This window comes from Rosa rugosa, chromosome 3 (assembly GCF_958449725.1).
Source record: "Rosa rugosa chromosome 3, drRosRugo1.1, whole genome shotgun sequence".
NCBI lineage: Eukaryota > Viridiplantae > Streptophyta > Magnoliopsida > Rosales > Rosaceae > Rosa > Rosa rugosa.
The window spans coordinates 46,961,234-46,976,918 of NC_084822.1; the positions used below are offsets into that span (position 1 = coordinate 46,961,234).

The 15,685-nt window shown below is 40.1% G+C and overlaps 3 protein-coding genes across 6 annotated transcripts; 1 reads left to right on the top strand and 2 right to left on the bottom strand.

Annotated features, from left to right (window-relative positions):
- The first annotated feature begins 1,012 nt into the window (after nucleotides 1-1,012).
- LOC133739958 (UDP-glucuronic acid decarboxylase 2) lies at nucleotides 1,013-4,262 on the top strand. Its single transcript, XM_062167785.1, has 7 exons — nucleotides 1,013-1,812; nucleotides 1,923-2,070; nucleotides 2,465-2,544; nucleotides 2,646-2,729; nucleotides 2,814-2,888; nucleotides 3,539-3,631; nucleotides 3,733-4,262. Exons 1-7 carry the CDS (start codon nucleotides 1,192-1,194, stop codon nucleotides 3,955-3,957), a joined length of 1,326 nt encoding a protein of 441 aa, XP_062023769.1. The 5' UTR covers nucleotides 1,013-1,191; the 3' UTR covers nucleotides 3,958-4,262.
- A 266-nt stretch (nucleotides 4,263-4,528) lies between these two features.
- Nucleotides 4,529-8,024, bottom strand: LOC133739957 (caffeoylshikimate esterase). Of its 4 annotated transcripts, none has more exons than XM_062167783.1 (9): nucleotides 7,852-8,024; nucleotides 7,560-7,688; nucleotides 7,354-7,444; nucleotides 7,228-7,260; nucleotides 5,889-6,035; nucleotides 5,565-5,695; nucleotides 5,336-5,473; nucleotides 5,154-5,252; nucleotides 4,529-5,058 (listed from the first exon to the last, which is right to left on the bottom strand). In XM_062167783.1, exons 2-9 carry the CDS (start codon nucleotides 7,578-7,580, stop codon nucleotides 4,687-4,689), a joined length of 1,032 nt encoding a protein of 343 aa, XP_062023767.1. In that variant the 5' UTR covers nucleotides 7,581-7,688; nucleotides 7,852-8,024; the 3' UTR covers nucleotides 4,529-4,686. The 4 variants fall into 4 exon arrangements, with proteins under 4 accessions (XP_062023767.1, XP_062023765.1, XP_062023768.1 ...); XM_062167781.1 differs by having other exon boundaries at nucleotides 7,354-7,472; XM_062167784.1 differs by having other exon boundaries at nucleotides 7,560-8,024.
- Nucleotides 8,025-11,519: 3,495 nt separating this feature from the next.
- Nucleotides 11,520-12,855, bottom strand: LOC133739126 (outer envelope pore protein 16-4, chloroplastic). Its single transcript, XM_062166851.1, has 6 exons — nucleotides 12,677-12,855; nucleotides 12,530-12,581; nucleotides 12,416-12,447; nucleotides 12,300-12,333; nucleotides 12,150-12,217; nucleotides 11,520-11,831 (listed from the first exon to the last, which is right to left on the bottom strand). The coding sequence occupies exons 1-6, from the start codon at nucleotides 12,746-12,748 to the stop codon at nucleotides 11,685-11,687; spliced, it is 405 nt and encodes a 134-aa protein (XP_062022835.1). The 5' UTR covers nucleotides 12,749-12,855; the 3' UTR covers nucleotides 11,520-11,684.
- Between the last annotated feature and the right edge of the window lie 2,830 nt (nucleotides 12,856-15,685).

A 15,685-nucleotide genomic window follows, 5' to 3' on the forward strand; every position in this document is an offset into this window, starting at 1 on the left:
TTTAATTCAATTTTTCACTTTCGTTCGTCCACAATAAAAAAGATTTCAATTGTTTTATGTAAGACTTTTCTAATTAGATAAAAACGATCTTAAATTAGTAAGCAGGGCCTATTGACAGGTAAGTGTTAGTACATATTAGATTTTGGACACACGTGTACTGGTTTATATGATTAATCATGGTTGATATGATTAATCATGTTCCCTCCATTGAATGTAATTGTATCATAGAGATATTTTTTCCTTTATTTGGTAGGATGCATTATTGGGATCTTGATGTAATGTAATTGATGTGAAAAGTGCACCTTGTGCTGCCTTAAACATACATGTAGTCTGTAAATCTAGGATTTCATTTACCTTAATTTGTTTATTTTATTGTGTTAATGTGGGATTCATTTATGAACTTAAATTACTGCATCGATCGTATAACCACAATGACAGAAGCACACATGAATTGTGCTTTTTTGTATTTAACGTGTAATACGTTTTTTTGAAACTTGCAACAAAACAGACGATACTAAACTCCGAAACACTTTTTATTTAAAAAAACTACCTTACAGAACTTCAAAACCGCGCTTCAAGTTTAGTAAGCTTGACCCAATTAGAGGTCATTGCGATATGAACACAAGTTTGGAAATGTATGTCATTAGGAAAGGAATTGGGACTCTTTTCCTCCGCGCAGTAAGCTAGATTGATTTTGACCGTAATGCAAAAATCGAAATCAAGTCAAAATATCCCAGTGAGGAAATTAATATCCCCCAGCCCCCAGGTCTCCACCGCCCCAGTTAAAGCAACTGATTAATTTAACCACAATCTTAATCAATAATGAAAAGGAAATTAGTTTAATGGAAAATTCATTAACCACAAACCCCGATTCACCAACTATTAACGATTTTGAATCACACCAAATGACACACGTCTACTTTTCAAAAAGAGAAATGGCCTTTCCGTAATTAAAAGGGAAACCCTGCCTTGTTCCCAACCACCTCACTGCTTAAATACCACAGCAGACGGAGCAGAGGCATTCAGAACCAAACGAGTGAAGCGAGAGAGAGACCCTGCACCGCCACGACTGAATTCTCGGCGAGTTGTACTCGTCTGACTCAGCGTCTTCTTCTTCTTCTTCTTCATTCTCTTTACATTTTCCTCCAAACCCATCACCCAACAGTCTGTTTTTTGAAATCAAACGGTTAAATGGGCTCGGAGCTGATATTCCGGGGCGGGCACGACGAGGCCCAGCCCGCTTCCGACACCTACTCGCCGAAACGCCCGAAGCCGTGGGCCTCGGTGACCCGCCCGATTGGGTACCTGCTCCGGGAACAGCGCCTGATTTTCATCCTCGTCGGCATTGCCATCGCCACCGTCTGCTTCACCCTCCTGCCGTCGTCTCGATCACCCTCCTACCACGGCCACAACCCGATCCCCAACGACTTCGTCAAGTTCGACTTGGAGTCCACCCACCTCTCCCACAAACCCACCTACGAGCGCCGGTTCGGGTTGACCAATTACAATTCCGGCGGGAAGGTCCCACTGGGCCTGAAGCGCAAGGGCCTCCGCATCGTCGTCACCGGCGGGGCCGGGTTCGTCGGGTCCCACCTCGTCGACCGCCTCATGGAGCGCGGCGACAGCGTGATCGTCGTTGACAATTTCTTCACCGGAAGGAAGGAGAACGTTCAGCACCATTTTGGGAACCCTAGATTCGAATTAATCCGACACGACGTCGTCGAGCCTCTCCTCCTCGAAGTCGACCAGATCTACCATCTCGCCTGCCCCGCCTCGCCGGTCCATTACAAGTTCAATCCCGTCAAGACTATCATATCCTTTCTAAATAAAAAAACGGGTTCTAGTTTTTCGTGTTTTTTTTTTTCGATTTGATTTTGCTGTATGTTTTGTGTTCCTTAATTTTTGAATTTTCGAGATTGCACAAGACCAATGTGGTGGGAACTCTCAACATGCTGGGGCTGGCGAAGCGGGTCGGAGCTCGGTTCTTGTTGACCAGCACCAGCGAGGTCTACGGCGATCCTCTGCAGCACCCTCAGGTCGAGACCTACTGGGGAAACGTCAATCCCATCGGTGAGTACCTCTTCTATTTTTTCCTTCCTTCGATCTCCTGTCTATTTCTGAAACCCTCGGCGCATTTTAGCGAGGAGGCGTGGGTGGAGTCTAACATGCGCGGGGGGGGGGGGGGGGGGGGGCGGGACCCCAGGGTGTGGGACCCGCCATCCGAGATCCGGCGTTTCGTTCCGTTTCGCACGGTCTACGAGATTACCCGTGATTTTCGGGTCCACTCATCCGACGGTGGAGGTGGCTCTCGTCGCCATCAGCCGGGAGGTCGGAGGGTAATACCAGAAACTAGGGGAGGGCATGGTGGTAATTTCAAAAGCGTAGGTCCGGTTTAGATCTGACAGGCACTGGGGTTTGGTCTGTAAGCCTGACAGATTATCGTTGGCTGTCTAATATGCGACAGGTGTCCGAAGTTGCTACGATGAGGGAAAGCGTACGGCTGAGACATTGACTATGGACTACCATAGAGGGGCAGGTGTCGAGGTAAATACTCTTAAGTCTTAACTCAATCTAATTTTTACTGAAGTGTTATTTTTTTTACTGTTGTAAATCGATTCGGTTTTCATTTGATATGGGTAATGCAGGTTAGGATTGCTAGGATTTTCAACACATACGGCCCGAGAATGTGCATAGACGACGGTCGTGTTGTTAGTAACTTTGTTGCTCAGGTAAATTACTCGGAGCGGGGCTGGTTAGTTTTTGTGGTTAAGTAAATTGTAGGGGTGAGTTGTTGATGGTGAACAATAATGCAGGCATTGAGGAAGGAGCCTATGACTGTTTACGGTGATGGAAAGCAGACAAGAAGTTTCCAATACGTTTCTGATCTGGTAATTTTTTGTTCTACTTTAATCCTATATTTTAAGAATTGGCCAATTGGGGGGTGGGTGTGTAGTCTTTACGTTTTCTTTTCGTGCTGTGCTTGTTAGCTACCTGTTTTATTAGTTTAGAATTTGTTGTTGCTTTTTTTAAGGGTATCGAGCCTAGTGAATTTTTTTTTATAATGCAAGGCTGGGGAGTGGGATTTTGATTGGTAGTGTTATTAGTGAATCTGGGCAGGTTTGTTAACTAGATTGATTATTTATGTTTCCCATGTGCATAGCACAGTAGATTCCTCAAACTGAAATGTGTGCACACTAGATTGGTGGTAATACCTTTTCTGCATGTGCATGATTGGTGGCAGTTTAAGCTTCTGATCTATGGAGTTTGGTCAATGCTCTGCATTGTGGTCAATTTGTTGTTATGGGGTGCGATCACCATCTTGCATTTTCTTAATTGCAACTTGTGTTGATAAATCTGAGTGGAGTTGGGTGCAGTCTTCAGTCTACAAGTAAAGGAATATAGTTGGGGAGATTCGTTCTAGTTGATATATTAGTATTGCTTTTGACTGTTTATATAAGGAAGGGTTTTCTTCCAGACATGTGATTTGCTTGTTTACTATTGTTGCTGTTGCTGAAGAGCCATTTGTGTATTACAATAGGTGGATGGTCTGATGCGGCTGATGGAAGGCGAGCATGTTGGACCTTTCAATCTCGGGAACCCTGGTGAATTCACCATGCTTGAACTTGCAAAGGTAATTTAGATCATGAGCTCTCTAATCTAAAACTGTGTAGCTTAATTTCATGTTTTGGCATTCACTTGATCCCTGTATGATGTTGAATAATGTTGATGCAGGTGGTCCAAGAAACAATTGACAAAGATGCAAAGATTGAGTTCAGGCCAAACACTGAGGATGACCCGCACAAGAGGAAGCCTGATATCACAAAGGCCAAAGACCTTCTTGGTTGGCAACCAAAGGTGTCTCTCCGCAAGGGACTCCCACTCATGGTGTCAGACTTCAGCAAACGTATCTTCGGTGACCACAAGGAAGCTGCTGGTGCCACCACCACCACCATGTAATTCTATCACATCCGTACTGGCATTATGGCATTGGCGCATACATACTTCTCTCTGGCCAATGACAACGGGAAAGATAATTCCCTTCGTTCTTTACCCTCCAATTTCCAAACAAGAATATAGCAGCAAGGTCGCGGCGGCAGTAGCAATAGCAGCAACAGTAGTAGCATATAAGTTCCTAAGTTCTTCTCTATTTGGAGTAGGTTTGGAGGCGTTTCTTTCGGCATTTGTTGTCATGTCCATCCTTTGTTCTTTATGTATTGTTATCCTCTTAAAAAACTTAATAGACAGCGAGCTTCGTTTTTCCATCTTCCTCGTAGTCTTTTTTATGCAATCGGTCTACATTTGAGAAAATAACAATTAGATTACATTTACACACTTTCATGATCTATTGGTAATTATATGTTGATAAATTGATATTATGCAATCAGTCTACATTGAGAAAGTATCACTTTTGAATCATATTCTGAGATTAATCAACTCTAGTTTTAAGCTTCATGAGTTTCAGCTAGAAGTTGATGAACTCTTGTTTTGTAAGCTTATTCAACTCTAATAGAATACACCAAACCAAAGATTTTAGGTTCAGTAAAAACAGGGTTACTTTTTATTCCACTTCCTCCCAATTCCGATCATACTGATTCACATTTATCATTTGGGAGGAAAATTTGAGAGCAGTTTTAAAGTGATTATGCACAAGTATGAAACAGTAGATATGATTCCCAGCATGCCGGACTACATTGCTGAGTGATGCTGTAATCTTCGTCCCTTTAACCCACAAAAATAGCTCCCTTTCTGCCGCTTGTTCATGGTTTCGGGGGATGATGCTGTGGTGTTCAACTTCACGATGCCGTCATTAAATGTTTGAATTGGCTGCACAACCATGACATTGCTGTCTGTAGTGTGCTTCTCAAGCCAAACTGTGATGTCTGCAAACACGATTTCGACGTTCCCATCAGGCTCTCCTGATGTTAAGCCATGCCACATTCCAGGGTACAATTTTATGGTCTTGTCTGGGCTGCTGGCTTTTTCGTACAGAGACTTGCTTACTTCAGGGTCTGTAACTGTATCTGCCTCCCCGTGTAAAACAAAGAAAGGCAGTTTCACCTGCCCAATATTAACAGAAAGCAATTCTGATCAAGTGAAAAGGTGAAACATTGTTACTTATACATTGTGATTGAATCACTGAAACAAAAACCCACCTCATGTAAACTGTCTTCAAGGCTCATGCTAGTTCTAAGCATTTCCAAAGCTGTTTTCAGCCTCGGCTTGTCTTGGTAGATAAGCTTGTTGCTTCTTATCTGGAAAATAAACACCAGTTAAGCACTGAAATAACTCAAATTCCCATCTATCTTGCTCAGCAAATCTTATAAAAATTAAGTACCACTTCGCGCTTTACAGGGTCCTTGAAGGCTGAATCAATGACGTCTTTGGTGGGTACAATCTTCCATTTCGGTATAATCTCCTCCACTCTAGTCAATACATTCACAACCAGTGGATGCGGCTTTACTTTCTCTGATATCTAACAATGTTGGATGGAATAAGACGATGTGTTAGGTAAACCAAGCTGAACCAACTAAACCTATGTTAGAGATATACACAAGGTCTTATACCTTACACATTGGTGCAACAAGAACAGCACCATTCCAAAATTTAGGGTCCTTCTTATGAAGCAATAAAGCCACTGCCCCTCCCATGGATTCTCCATACAAGAACCTACACTTGTCCCTGTACTCTTCCTCCGCTGTGACACCATTATGAAATCCCTAGGTTAGGTTACAGTTGAATTTTTTGTCTTCCCAAAAAAAACGCGCCAAGTTACTTTACAGTCAATCTAGATCATCGGCAAAACTTGTTTGGATAAACTAACGTCCATGGTGTCTAATAAAGAGTGAATGCCTAAGAGCTAAGAGTGATAATAGGTCAATGGAACTTACCACAAATCGACTTGAAGAAGTCATTGCAATCGTTAACGATGTTTTCGAACTTCTTAATGTAACACCTTGCCCCCCGAGAACGTCCGTGGCCCTCGTAATCGATTCCGAACACCGCATACCCGGCATTAGCTAGCCGGACCCCGCATTCTATAACATAATGATAGATTAATTAGTGCATCCAATTAGGTCATCATTAATGATTCTCCTCTCTGAACTCTGTCATTTGCATCAAGTTTTGGCCTTGATTATAATGGGTCAGCTTTAGAAAACCCAACAACCTAATGTTTGGCAACCAAACCAAACCAAACCCAGTTGACCACAAAATTTTCGTTTTGTCTTCGGACATGGTCTACTTGATATGACATTCAACTGATTTCAGGATCAGAGGGTTGCTGTCACTTAATAAAGAAAAAGGGGAAATAATAAAAAGACCATCTCTTTTTTCTGGCTGAAAATAGAAAGAGATACATTTTGATTGGTATGTCTCAAATTTATCAAAATGAATGAAGTAGCAAAAGGAAGAAAATAACAAATATAAGGATAGTGATATGGTGTCACAGTAGGCATTGGGAATACGAATGGGATTAGTATTATAGTGGCGTAGCAGAAGAGAAGTATGGGCATCCTGGAAAATAACAAATGCTATTTTGTCTGATTATTTGCAATAATTTTGGATAGGACTGTGTCAATATTGTTCCATGCTACACTTTTCTTTGAAAGATAATGCTCTTATCTAGCTACTTTGTTTGTTTTCTAATTTCCACTATCTTCAATCTCTTTTGGTCTAATTTCCACTATTCTTCATGATTCATGATACACTAAATATTGGCTTGAAAATTGAAGAAACTTTTTCAAAAACATTGACATACAAATCAGATGCATCTCCTTCATTTTACTTTTTCCTTTGATATTACTAGCACTGATGTGAAGAGAAAAGAAACTTTTTCTTTTCTGAAATGACAAAAAGAGAAGAAAGATGGAGATTTTGCTTTTGTATCCTGCTGGATTTCCACTACAAATACTGAAATAAGTGAAACCTGTCAAAAAGAGAAACAGAGCCCGGGAAAAGTTGCCCAAAAGCTTAAGTTTCTTGCGCCCTTAGATTTTCATGATCAAGTTCAATAAATGCAAAAAATTACTGTTCAAGGAAATCTGAGGGAGAAAATTAAGCAATTCATTAATGTTCTGCATTATTGACACTAGACTAGGGTAAGTACTGAGGCAAAACATATTTAAGACTAGATTACTAAGGTCAAAGAGTTAATAATTCAAGACAATGAAATTATGAAGAGGTAGAAATGGGAAGCTAGTCTCATTTAAGTTGATGTTAATTAATTACCTTTCATGAAACCGCTGCACTCCATGCCGTAACCTGCAAAACCATTTATGGATCCCCTTAATTTTTGAACCACATACACATACATGGATTACAGTCTAATTCAGAGGGAGAGAGAGAGAGAGAGACCATGGCAAAGGAAAACAAGGGCCTTTGGGGAAGAGAAAGGCAACCATCTGCAAGTGAAAAGCTGCACTCCTCTGGAATTCCTTATGTAAGCCTTCACAAATTGATACTTATACCATAAGCTACATCAACATTGTCAAAGTAACTATGACAGATAAAGAAGAAAGAAAAGGAAAACCTATACATGCTTGTTGAGAAGATTGACTTACTTCTTGATATTCACCATCCATGTTCAAGTTTAGAACAAACAGAAATGAGAAAGAAAAAAGAGACTCGGAATTAAATCAAACCCAACTCGACGACCATGTCTATCTCCATCCAGATTCAAACTCGGATCTCTGCAATGCCACCTCAAGGAGCAAAGACAATGAGTGATTTGTATAACGAGATTTAGGGTGAGAGAATGTGAATTTTATACGAGTCAAGAGAGTAGGAGATCCTGAAAAGAATTGAGATAGAGAAAGTTGAAGCTTTCACAGAGAGAGAGAGAGAGAGACGTACGGTGCGCGTTTATCTTGGTTTAGGAATCATTTTTATATTTCCTAAACGGAAGAGGCCATAAAACGAAAGAGCTACGTGGCATTTGAAGGATTGAGAGCACGAAACTTTTTCCAGAATGTTAGTTGTCTGATCCCAGCGACCCCAACAGATCCCAATACCCCTTGTTTATACTAATATGTTCATCTTGTGACGACCTTCTTATATAGATGCGCATGTGATAATGCCTGATACTAGAGCAGCTCGATCGTGGGCTCACATAAGCAATTACGCAACTATTTGGCCTTTTCTGTTTTTTTTTTATCACATTAACAATTCATAATTACAATAATTAATTTTTTGTGCTAATGCCTAATGCTAGTGCAACTCGATCGTGGGCTCACATAACAATTACGCAGGTATTGGGCCTTTTTTTGTTATTTTTTTATCACATTAACAATTCATAATTACAACAATTAATTTTTCGTGAGTCAAACTCACGAGTCACTACCATTAAATTAAAAAAGAAAGACTTATATCACTAGGCCAAATTTCTTTTCCTATATTTTTTTTTGTAATTTTAGTTCAAATAATAATATTAGAAAAAAAAAAAACTTAGGTTAAAATGTAGGAGCACTAGATTAGTCCGACTCGCCAATATAATAATATCTAAACTCATTATGGTCATTCCCAATAGTTTAGGTTCAAAACAAAAAGCATTTGGCGTATTTGACCTCTTTTTATCAATGTTTTTAAAAGACAAATGCATGAGGCGAGGCGTTTTGTTTAAGCCTTAAGCTTCAAAGCGTTGATGCATAAACTTTTCGCACATTGTACTTTCATAATAATTTTTTTATTATAGCTAACAAATAGAAATAATCATTTTATTAAAAACTATTAACATATGTAAGAAACTAAGAATGTATGATAATAACCACTGCAAGTGGTCTAGTGGTTCTTGCCTAGTTGGGTGTGTTCCCCAACCTAGGTTCGAACCCCGAAGCTATCAAAGTGGTCAGGCACTGTGCTGCAATGCACAGTTGGAGCATTTCACATGCGCCGAAGGGGTTTATCTTGGGCCTAGGAAGCCTTTGGGTTCCCCTTGCAAAGTCAAAAAAAAAAAAAAGAATGTATGATAATATCATCCAAATTTAACGTGAAATGGTATAAGCTTATCCTCTAAAAAAATATGCGATGATAAATATAAAATTGTTATGATTGAGTCATTCAAAAAATGAAAAAAAGCCTTTCAAGGGTAGCTTCAAGGTGTTTTGGTGAAGCCTCAACGGCTCAACGCACGCTATTTTAAACACTGCTTTTGATTTCTAGATTAAGCATAATTTTATTCAACTCAAATCAACAACCGTGATCTTAAGTTCATAACAATAATTGTTGTAATATCATATTAAACATTAAAACATAGATGCTGATATAGATATGGATGGGTCTGAGTATGATTATACCAGTTTATTCTGGGCAATATACTGTCATTCGATTGATAAATTGAAACCCTAAATATTGTTCGAAGTGTTAAACAACGAAAAATGAATATCTGAAGGTGTTTTATAAATTTGTAAATTGTAACAATGATACTCCATGAATTATAAAAAAAAAGGTCTACTATGCGATTACAGAATTAGATTCTATAAAATATAGTTTTCAAAGTCATTACTCCTAGGGTATACCTACTTGATTAGTGCAATTTATTTTTTCACCAACCAGGTACCAACTCTTTAATCCACTTCACATACTAGCTTCGTAGCAAAGTTAATTTGCATCTACCACTGTACCACTTGAATATTTTTTTTGGCAAAGACCACTTGAATATTTGGGAGGTCCAACAATTATTTTTTTCAAATCTTGTCAGCTTGTTGAGTTTGGTAATGGTAAAAAGAGACTGGACCTCAGTTTGCTAAACCATCTTCACACCCACACCATGGCACCAAAAATAGCATCGCCAAATTTGGTTTTCACTCTCACCTAAAACTTTGACCAACTTTCATGGCTTCTTCTTCTTCATAAAAATACATGTCTCAGACGGTTTGAGTTGGAGAAAATGTGTTTAGGTTTAGCAGTTAGAAGATCGTCACCTTTAACTCCTCAAGCAAGGAATCGTACTACATACAAATTCATCATAAATCAACAACGGGAAAACAAATTTAGCAGCGAACAAAAGAACATCAAAGCCATAGATAGCATACATAGAAACAGATACGCTAGCTTTTGAGCGATCGTCACTTTTCTGGCAGAGTAGAAAAACCAGTTCTTCATGGCTTCTTCCTGAGAAGAATACAGTACTGAGACGCTTTAAATTTCAGAAACTGTGTTTGGGTTAGCGGTTAGAAGATCATTACTTAATTAACCCCTCAAGCAAGAAATGCATTAATATCAAAGTCGTCAAAATAGCGTGCTCTTGGTTTAGAGAGAGATCTCAACCTCTACAAATCAAGTATATACATGGAGGAGGCTGGATGCTACTTCATTTAACGACATGAACATCTGAAACATAGATCGAAAAGGTAGGTTGCTAATGATACAAAACTTTGTTGTGTAAACCTCACTGCTCACGTCTTTTGATCCCCCTTCTGGTGGTCACAACAAGTTCAGACTCTCTCACATGATTTAGAACTCATAGTAGCGGACCACAAGTAAGTAGTAAATGAAAACACAGCTATGCAATGTGGAAGTCCACAAAATACTACAAGACATAAAGTCTCAAAGTGGTCTGGTAGATGGAATCGTCAATCAAATGTTAATAAATAAACACTGCATACAGAGCTAAACCAGAAGTAGTAAATGAAACCACAGCTATGCAATGTGGAAGTCCACAAAATACTACAAGACATAAAGTCTCGTAGTGGTCTGGTAGATGGAATCGTCAATCAAATGTTAATAAACACTGCATACAGAGCTTTACTTCTTCCTAGTTACAAGACAATCCACCGAAAGGTCACCTAGCTTTATTGTTGAGTCCCCTGAGAATTTCTTCCAAGATAACTAGAGTGTTACATTTTGAAACTTCTGCAATTGTCTATTGACAAGAAGTGACCAAGAAGATTGATAGAATCATTTAACATAAGACTTTAGTCTTTAGAAGTAACCTAAGATCATCTTCAGGGATCTGAGAGGAACATATAGAATCATTTAACACAAGACTCTAGAAGTAACCTGACAATGAGTTTATTTGGAACCAGCATGAAAGGAACATATAGTTGATCAAACTAAAACTATAAAAACTGTCGAGAAATATATAGGCCTATAGAGATGATATGGAGAACCAAAGCTCACAGTACAAAACATGTCGTAAGCCATGCTCAGAAAGTGTAGTTTTATTATTGAGAGATGGCCAAACTTGGATTTGAGATGGTATGAAACTATGCAGCAGTCCAGCAGATGCTCTCTGACTTTCCTACAATAACTCCTTAACATAGCAGTAAAGCCAACGTTGATTTTAAAAAATCAGGAACAGAGGTTTTGCATCTTCTTGATTTTGTATGCATTTTATTTTTTATTTTATTTTTTGTTTACTGTGAAGTAACTGCTCACCTGGTTAAGTTCTCAACCAGAAATAGCAAAGAATGGAGGAGGGTTTCAGTTGAAAGGTTTTTACTTTTGGTGAACCTTCTAATCTTCTACAGAATTTGTCTGGCTACTCTCTATTTGAATTTTGAAGCAACTGATTTACAGAAAAGTTGAAAAAGAAAATATATTCTTTTTGGTTCCAGCTACTATTTTCATGAAGCGAATGAGAACTAGAACAAAGAATTTAATTGTCATACAATGATCACTTGCTGATCATGAGTGCTAATCTACGCACAAATTTAGGGACAGAACAACCTTGTTCCACCAGTCTTCCATCAAGAAGTATTCACATTTTTTCTACCATAGTCGGCGGCAATTTTCAACGCAGAAACCAGACAAGCTGTAGGTATCACCTGTTTCCAGCTTCTTGATAGAGCAGCAATAGCTCCCCCTGCCATAGCCCCAGCAACCAAACCATTCACCTACTCAGAGAAGAAACGAAACAAACATTATCCCTCAGCAGACTGATGGTCTAATCCCATTACTATAAAGTCACAGTTTCTTGCTAGGGATATGCAAGTTGGATCATGTTGCACTATATATCACAGAAGTCTCCCTATTGGTTTACTTAGACTATTAACAAGTACTCTATATTTGGTGAGGATCATCATATCACTTTCAAATCACACGCACAAAATGAGAAATAACAATGCACTGTGAAGATTTGCAAATTGGGTTTCCTCTCAGAATCAAAATTACACAGATTAAGAAAAAACAATCTGTATGGGAGCGTCACTAACCCAATCATCCTTCCCCCGATATCTTTGCATTCCACAGTGAACAGAAGTAGAAATTCCAGCAATAAGTGCTGTAAAACCAATGACGTCAGTTAATCCATATATGCTCAGATCAAAAAGAAAAAAAAAAACAGATATATAGAGCTAAATTACCACATTGAAAGGTACACCTGGCAACCGAGTTTGCCTGTTGGAAAGGAAATGCATTACTGAAGAGTTCACTAGCTACCACACAACACCAACTAAACTATACAAGATAGAGTTCATACCACAAACCCAGCTCGATTTATTCCAGTCAGGCCTGAATTAACAAGATCAAAGAAATAAAATCAAAACTGGGTTTACTAATTCTAATCAGAAAAGCAAAAAGCTATGAAATTTACCGAATTTATGAGCATCGTGGGGAGCGGAGCATAAACCCCAAATGGCACCAGCCTGAAATCAGATTGAGTATAAATAATCAAAGGCAGAATCTAAAATAGAATCAAGTATTTGAGTTTGGACTTTGGAGAGAGAGAGGATTTTGTTACCGTTCCGACGTTGACGATTGAAGAAACGGCAAGGGAAGAGCACGGCGCGATGTCGTACGGGTCTACCTCCATCACTCCGCCCCCAACTCCCGCTTTTCCCTAGGGTGAATCCAGCAGGCTCATTCGCAACCCTCCAAAGTCCAAACGATGTCGTGTTGTAGTTCGGAACCAAAAGTTGAACGAGTAAAATATAAATTTTGGATTAGTGGATTACCCCTTATTGACTTATTGTGATTAGCAGCATTTGGACATTTCATCTTTTTATATTTTGGGAAAATCGTCTAAATAGTATCTGAACTTTTCCAGACTATTAATTTTCATACCTATACTTTGAAAAACATCAAAATGGTACCTGAAGATTTAAGCCTAACCCAATTTTCGTACCTAACAACAGTAAAAACGTTAATCTCGTTAACTTTTCAAGAGTATTTTTGTTATTTCACTATTCATCTTCTTTGAAACGATGGGCCACCACTCGTCTCCATCCTTTTTTTCTCTCCACTGAAACCATCACCAAGACCAAACAACAAAAGTCCAATTTTTTTCTTTTTTTTTTTAACATGAATTCAAAAGATGAATGTTCATCGTCACTTCCTCCTTGCTTATCAGTTCTTCTTTCTTACTTCTTCATTTCAATAATCTCTATCTTGCCCCACTTCATCAAATTTCAAACCTCATCTTTCTGGGTTTCTTTCCACCTTTGCTTTTCTGGGTTTTCTTCCCCAATTTGATTCCAATCTCGTCCCACCTAGTTAACTTGAAACTAAAGAAAAATCAAACCCTTCATTGATCTAACCAAACCCAAAAAGTTTACAAAATCCAAGTTGGACCCAGAAGCACCAGAATCCCGCTCAAAACCAAGAAGTACGACAAGTTCGGCACCGCACCGAAGGAGCGCAGAATCCAGTGGCCGGAGCACCAATCCCAGCTCGCAAAGCCCAAACCCGACTCCACCACTCTTCTTCTTCTTCCCAACGCAACAATCCCAGCCCCACTGCTTCACGAATACGTCAATCCACACAGCTCTGGTCAGAGAGAAAGAATTGTCATTGTCCTCGTCCTCTGGCTGCTGATGCGTTTCAAAGCCATAAACATCCCAGTATCAATTTTATCAATTGGCTATCAACAAATTGGACTCTTTCTCTCTTAAATTTTTGGGATTGCAACTTAGACTTTGATGACAGAAGGCCAAAAATTAATGCCTTTGGATTGGGATTTGAACTACCGCTCCATTTACCATCCACAAACACATAATTATCAAGGAGTATAGCTTGTCTGTGTTGCTTCTACAACAACTTCTCTTTCCTCTACACATGCAGCAAATTAAACAATGGAAGTTTAGGAGATGAAGTTCTTGCTACAGAGCAACCAACATAACTGTAACTATTTGAAAGAATCCTAGAACCACGTACAAAAAAGTCAACCCAAGAAAGCAGAGAGCAATTAGTCAAGAATCACTACTTACCTTGTGAACCTTCTCAAATGAGGAACACCAACAAAATTATCAAAAAAGAGCGCCATACGGGTCCATAAACCCCGGAACCTGAAACCAAACGCCACTGGCCCAAATTGGACCCTCCAACCTTCCCATTCTGGCCCGAATCAAACACACTCAAACACTCTACGAAGCTTCTCTGAAGAAACTGAGACCACAGACACGATCAAGACGAAACCATCCATACCGGTGAGATGCCTCGATTTGGCAGGAATCGGTAACTACATCGGAAAACCCAAGAAGCTTTCGGGCTTCACTCTGCCACCGTCGCCGGTCATTCGAAGTCGGAACGACTGGGTTGCCCTTCGCTCCTCCGAGATGAGTCCAACGGTGTCGGTCCGACGTCCAGGCGAGCCCGGAAAATGAAGGTCAAGACACCCAGAGACATTTGGGTGTCCAAATCAATTTCTGGAAATGGGAAGATCTTGGCCTCCACACTCGCTCCTCCTCCGCTCTGCATCAAAATCAATTTCTCGTTCTTTCTTTCTTCCTCTAACGAGCACTGTTGTGAAGTTCATCAATCATTCAGAGAGAGAGAGAGAGGAATCGAAAGCATTGGGAAGGGAGGGTTAACTCCAAAAAAAAAAAAAAATTGTTTCGGAAGTACCGGTTTTACCCCTCAACAGTTAACAGAGTTAACGTTTTTACTGTTGTTAGGTACGAAAATTGGGTCGGGCTTAGATCGTCAGGTACCATTTTAATGTTTTTCAAAGTATAGGTATGAAAATTAATAGTCTGGAAAAGTTCAGACACTGTTTGGACGATTTTCCCTTATATTTTCAATTAATCTTTGTGGAAAAATTAATTAAATAAGAGATTACTCAATTATTCAATTTTATCGAATTGAAGAGTTTCGTGTAGTGGCGGCGGCGTCTTAGGGTCCCCAGACCAAGCAGCAAGGACGAGGACGGCGAGGGGACGGAGTGTAGACTTCTTGTTCGGCGGCGTCGCTGTTCGGGTGGAGTGCTCGACGGAAAACAAGTTGAGGCAGTAAGGCTCCAATCACGGTGGCTCTCGACTACAACGGTTGAGGGTGTGTTGTGGGCTTGCGGCGGATTGTGTTTGGTTGAAGAGGTTGGTGTCTCGAACGGCTGTGGGCGGCTTTTTGACTGGCTGCGCGTGGATCTGCTGTTGGGTAACAGGCAGAGGCTTCGGCAATCTTTGCTCGAGATGGTGATGCATGGTTGGAGAAGCCGGCCGCCAAAGCTATTCGACCGGTGCGTCGCCTGAGGACAAAACGGTGGTGGTGACAAAGGAGCAGCGAGCAGTGATGTTCCTCCCTTGTGGGCTTGGGTTTGGGTCTGGGTCTCTAGGCCTGGTCTCAACCTTGGACGGATGGGGCAGGGGACTATTCTTACTGGGCAAGTTTTAGCTTGGGCTCAGGTCAAGGAAATCTGGGCCCTAATGTATTAGGGTATGAGCCTGTGTGATGTTGGATTAACTTCTATGAGTCTTCTATGACGTTTTGGTAGACTTCATCCATTTTGCTGTTATCTAATGAATTCAACTTCTAT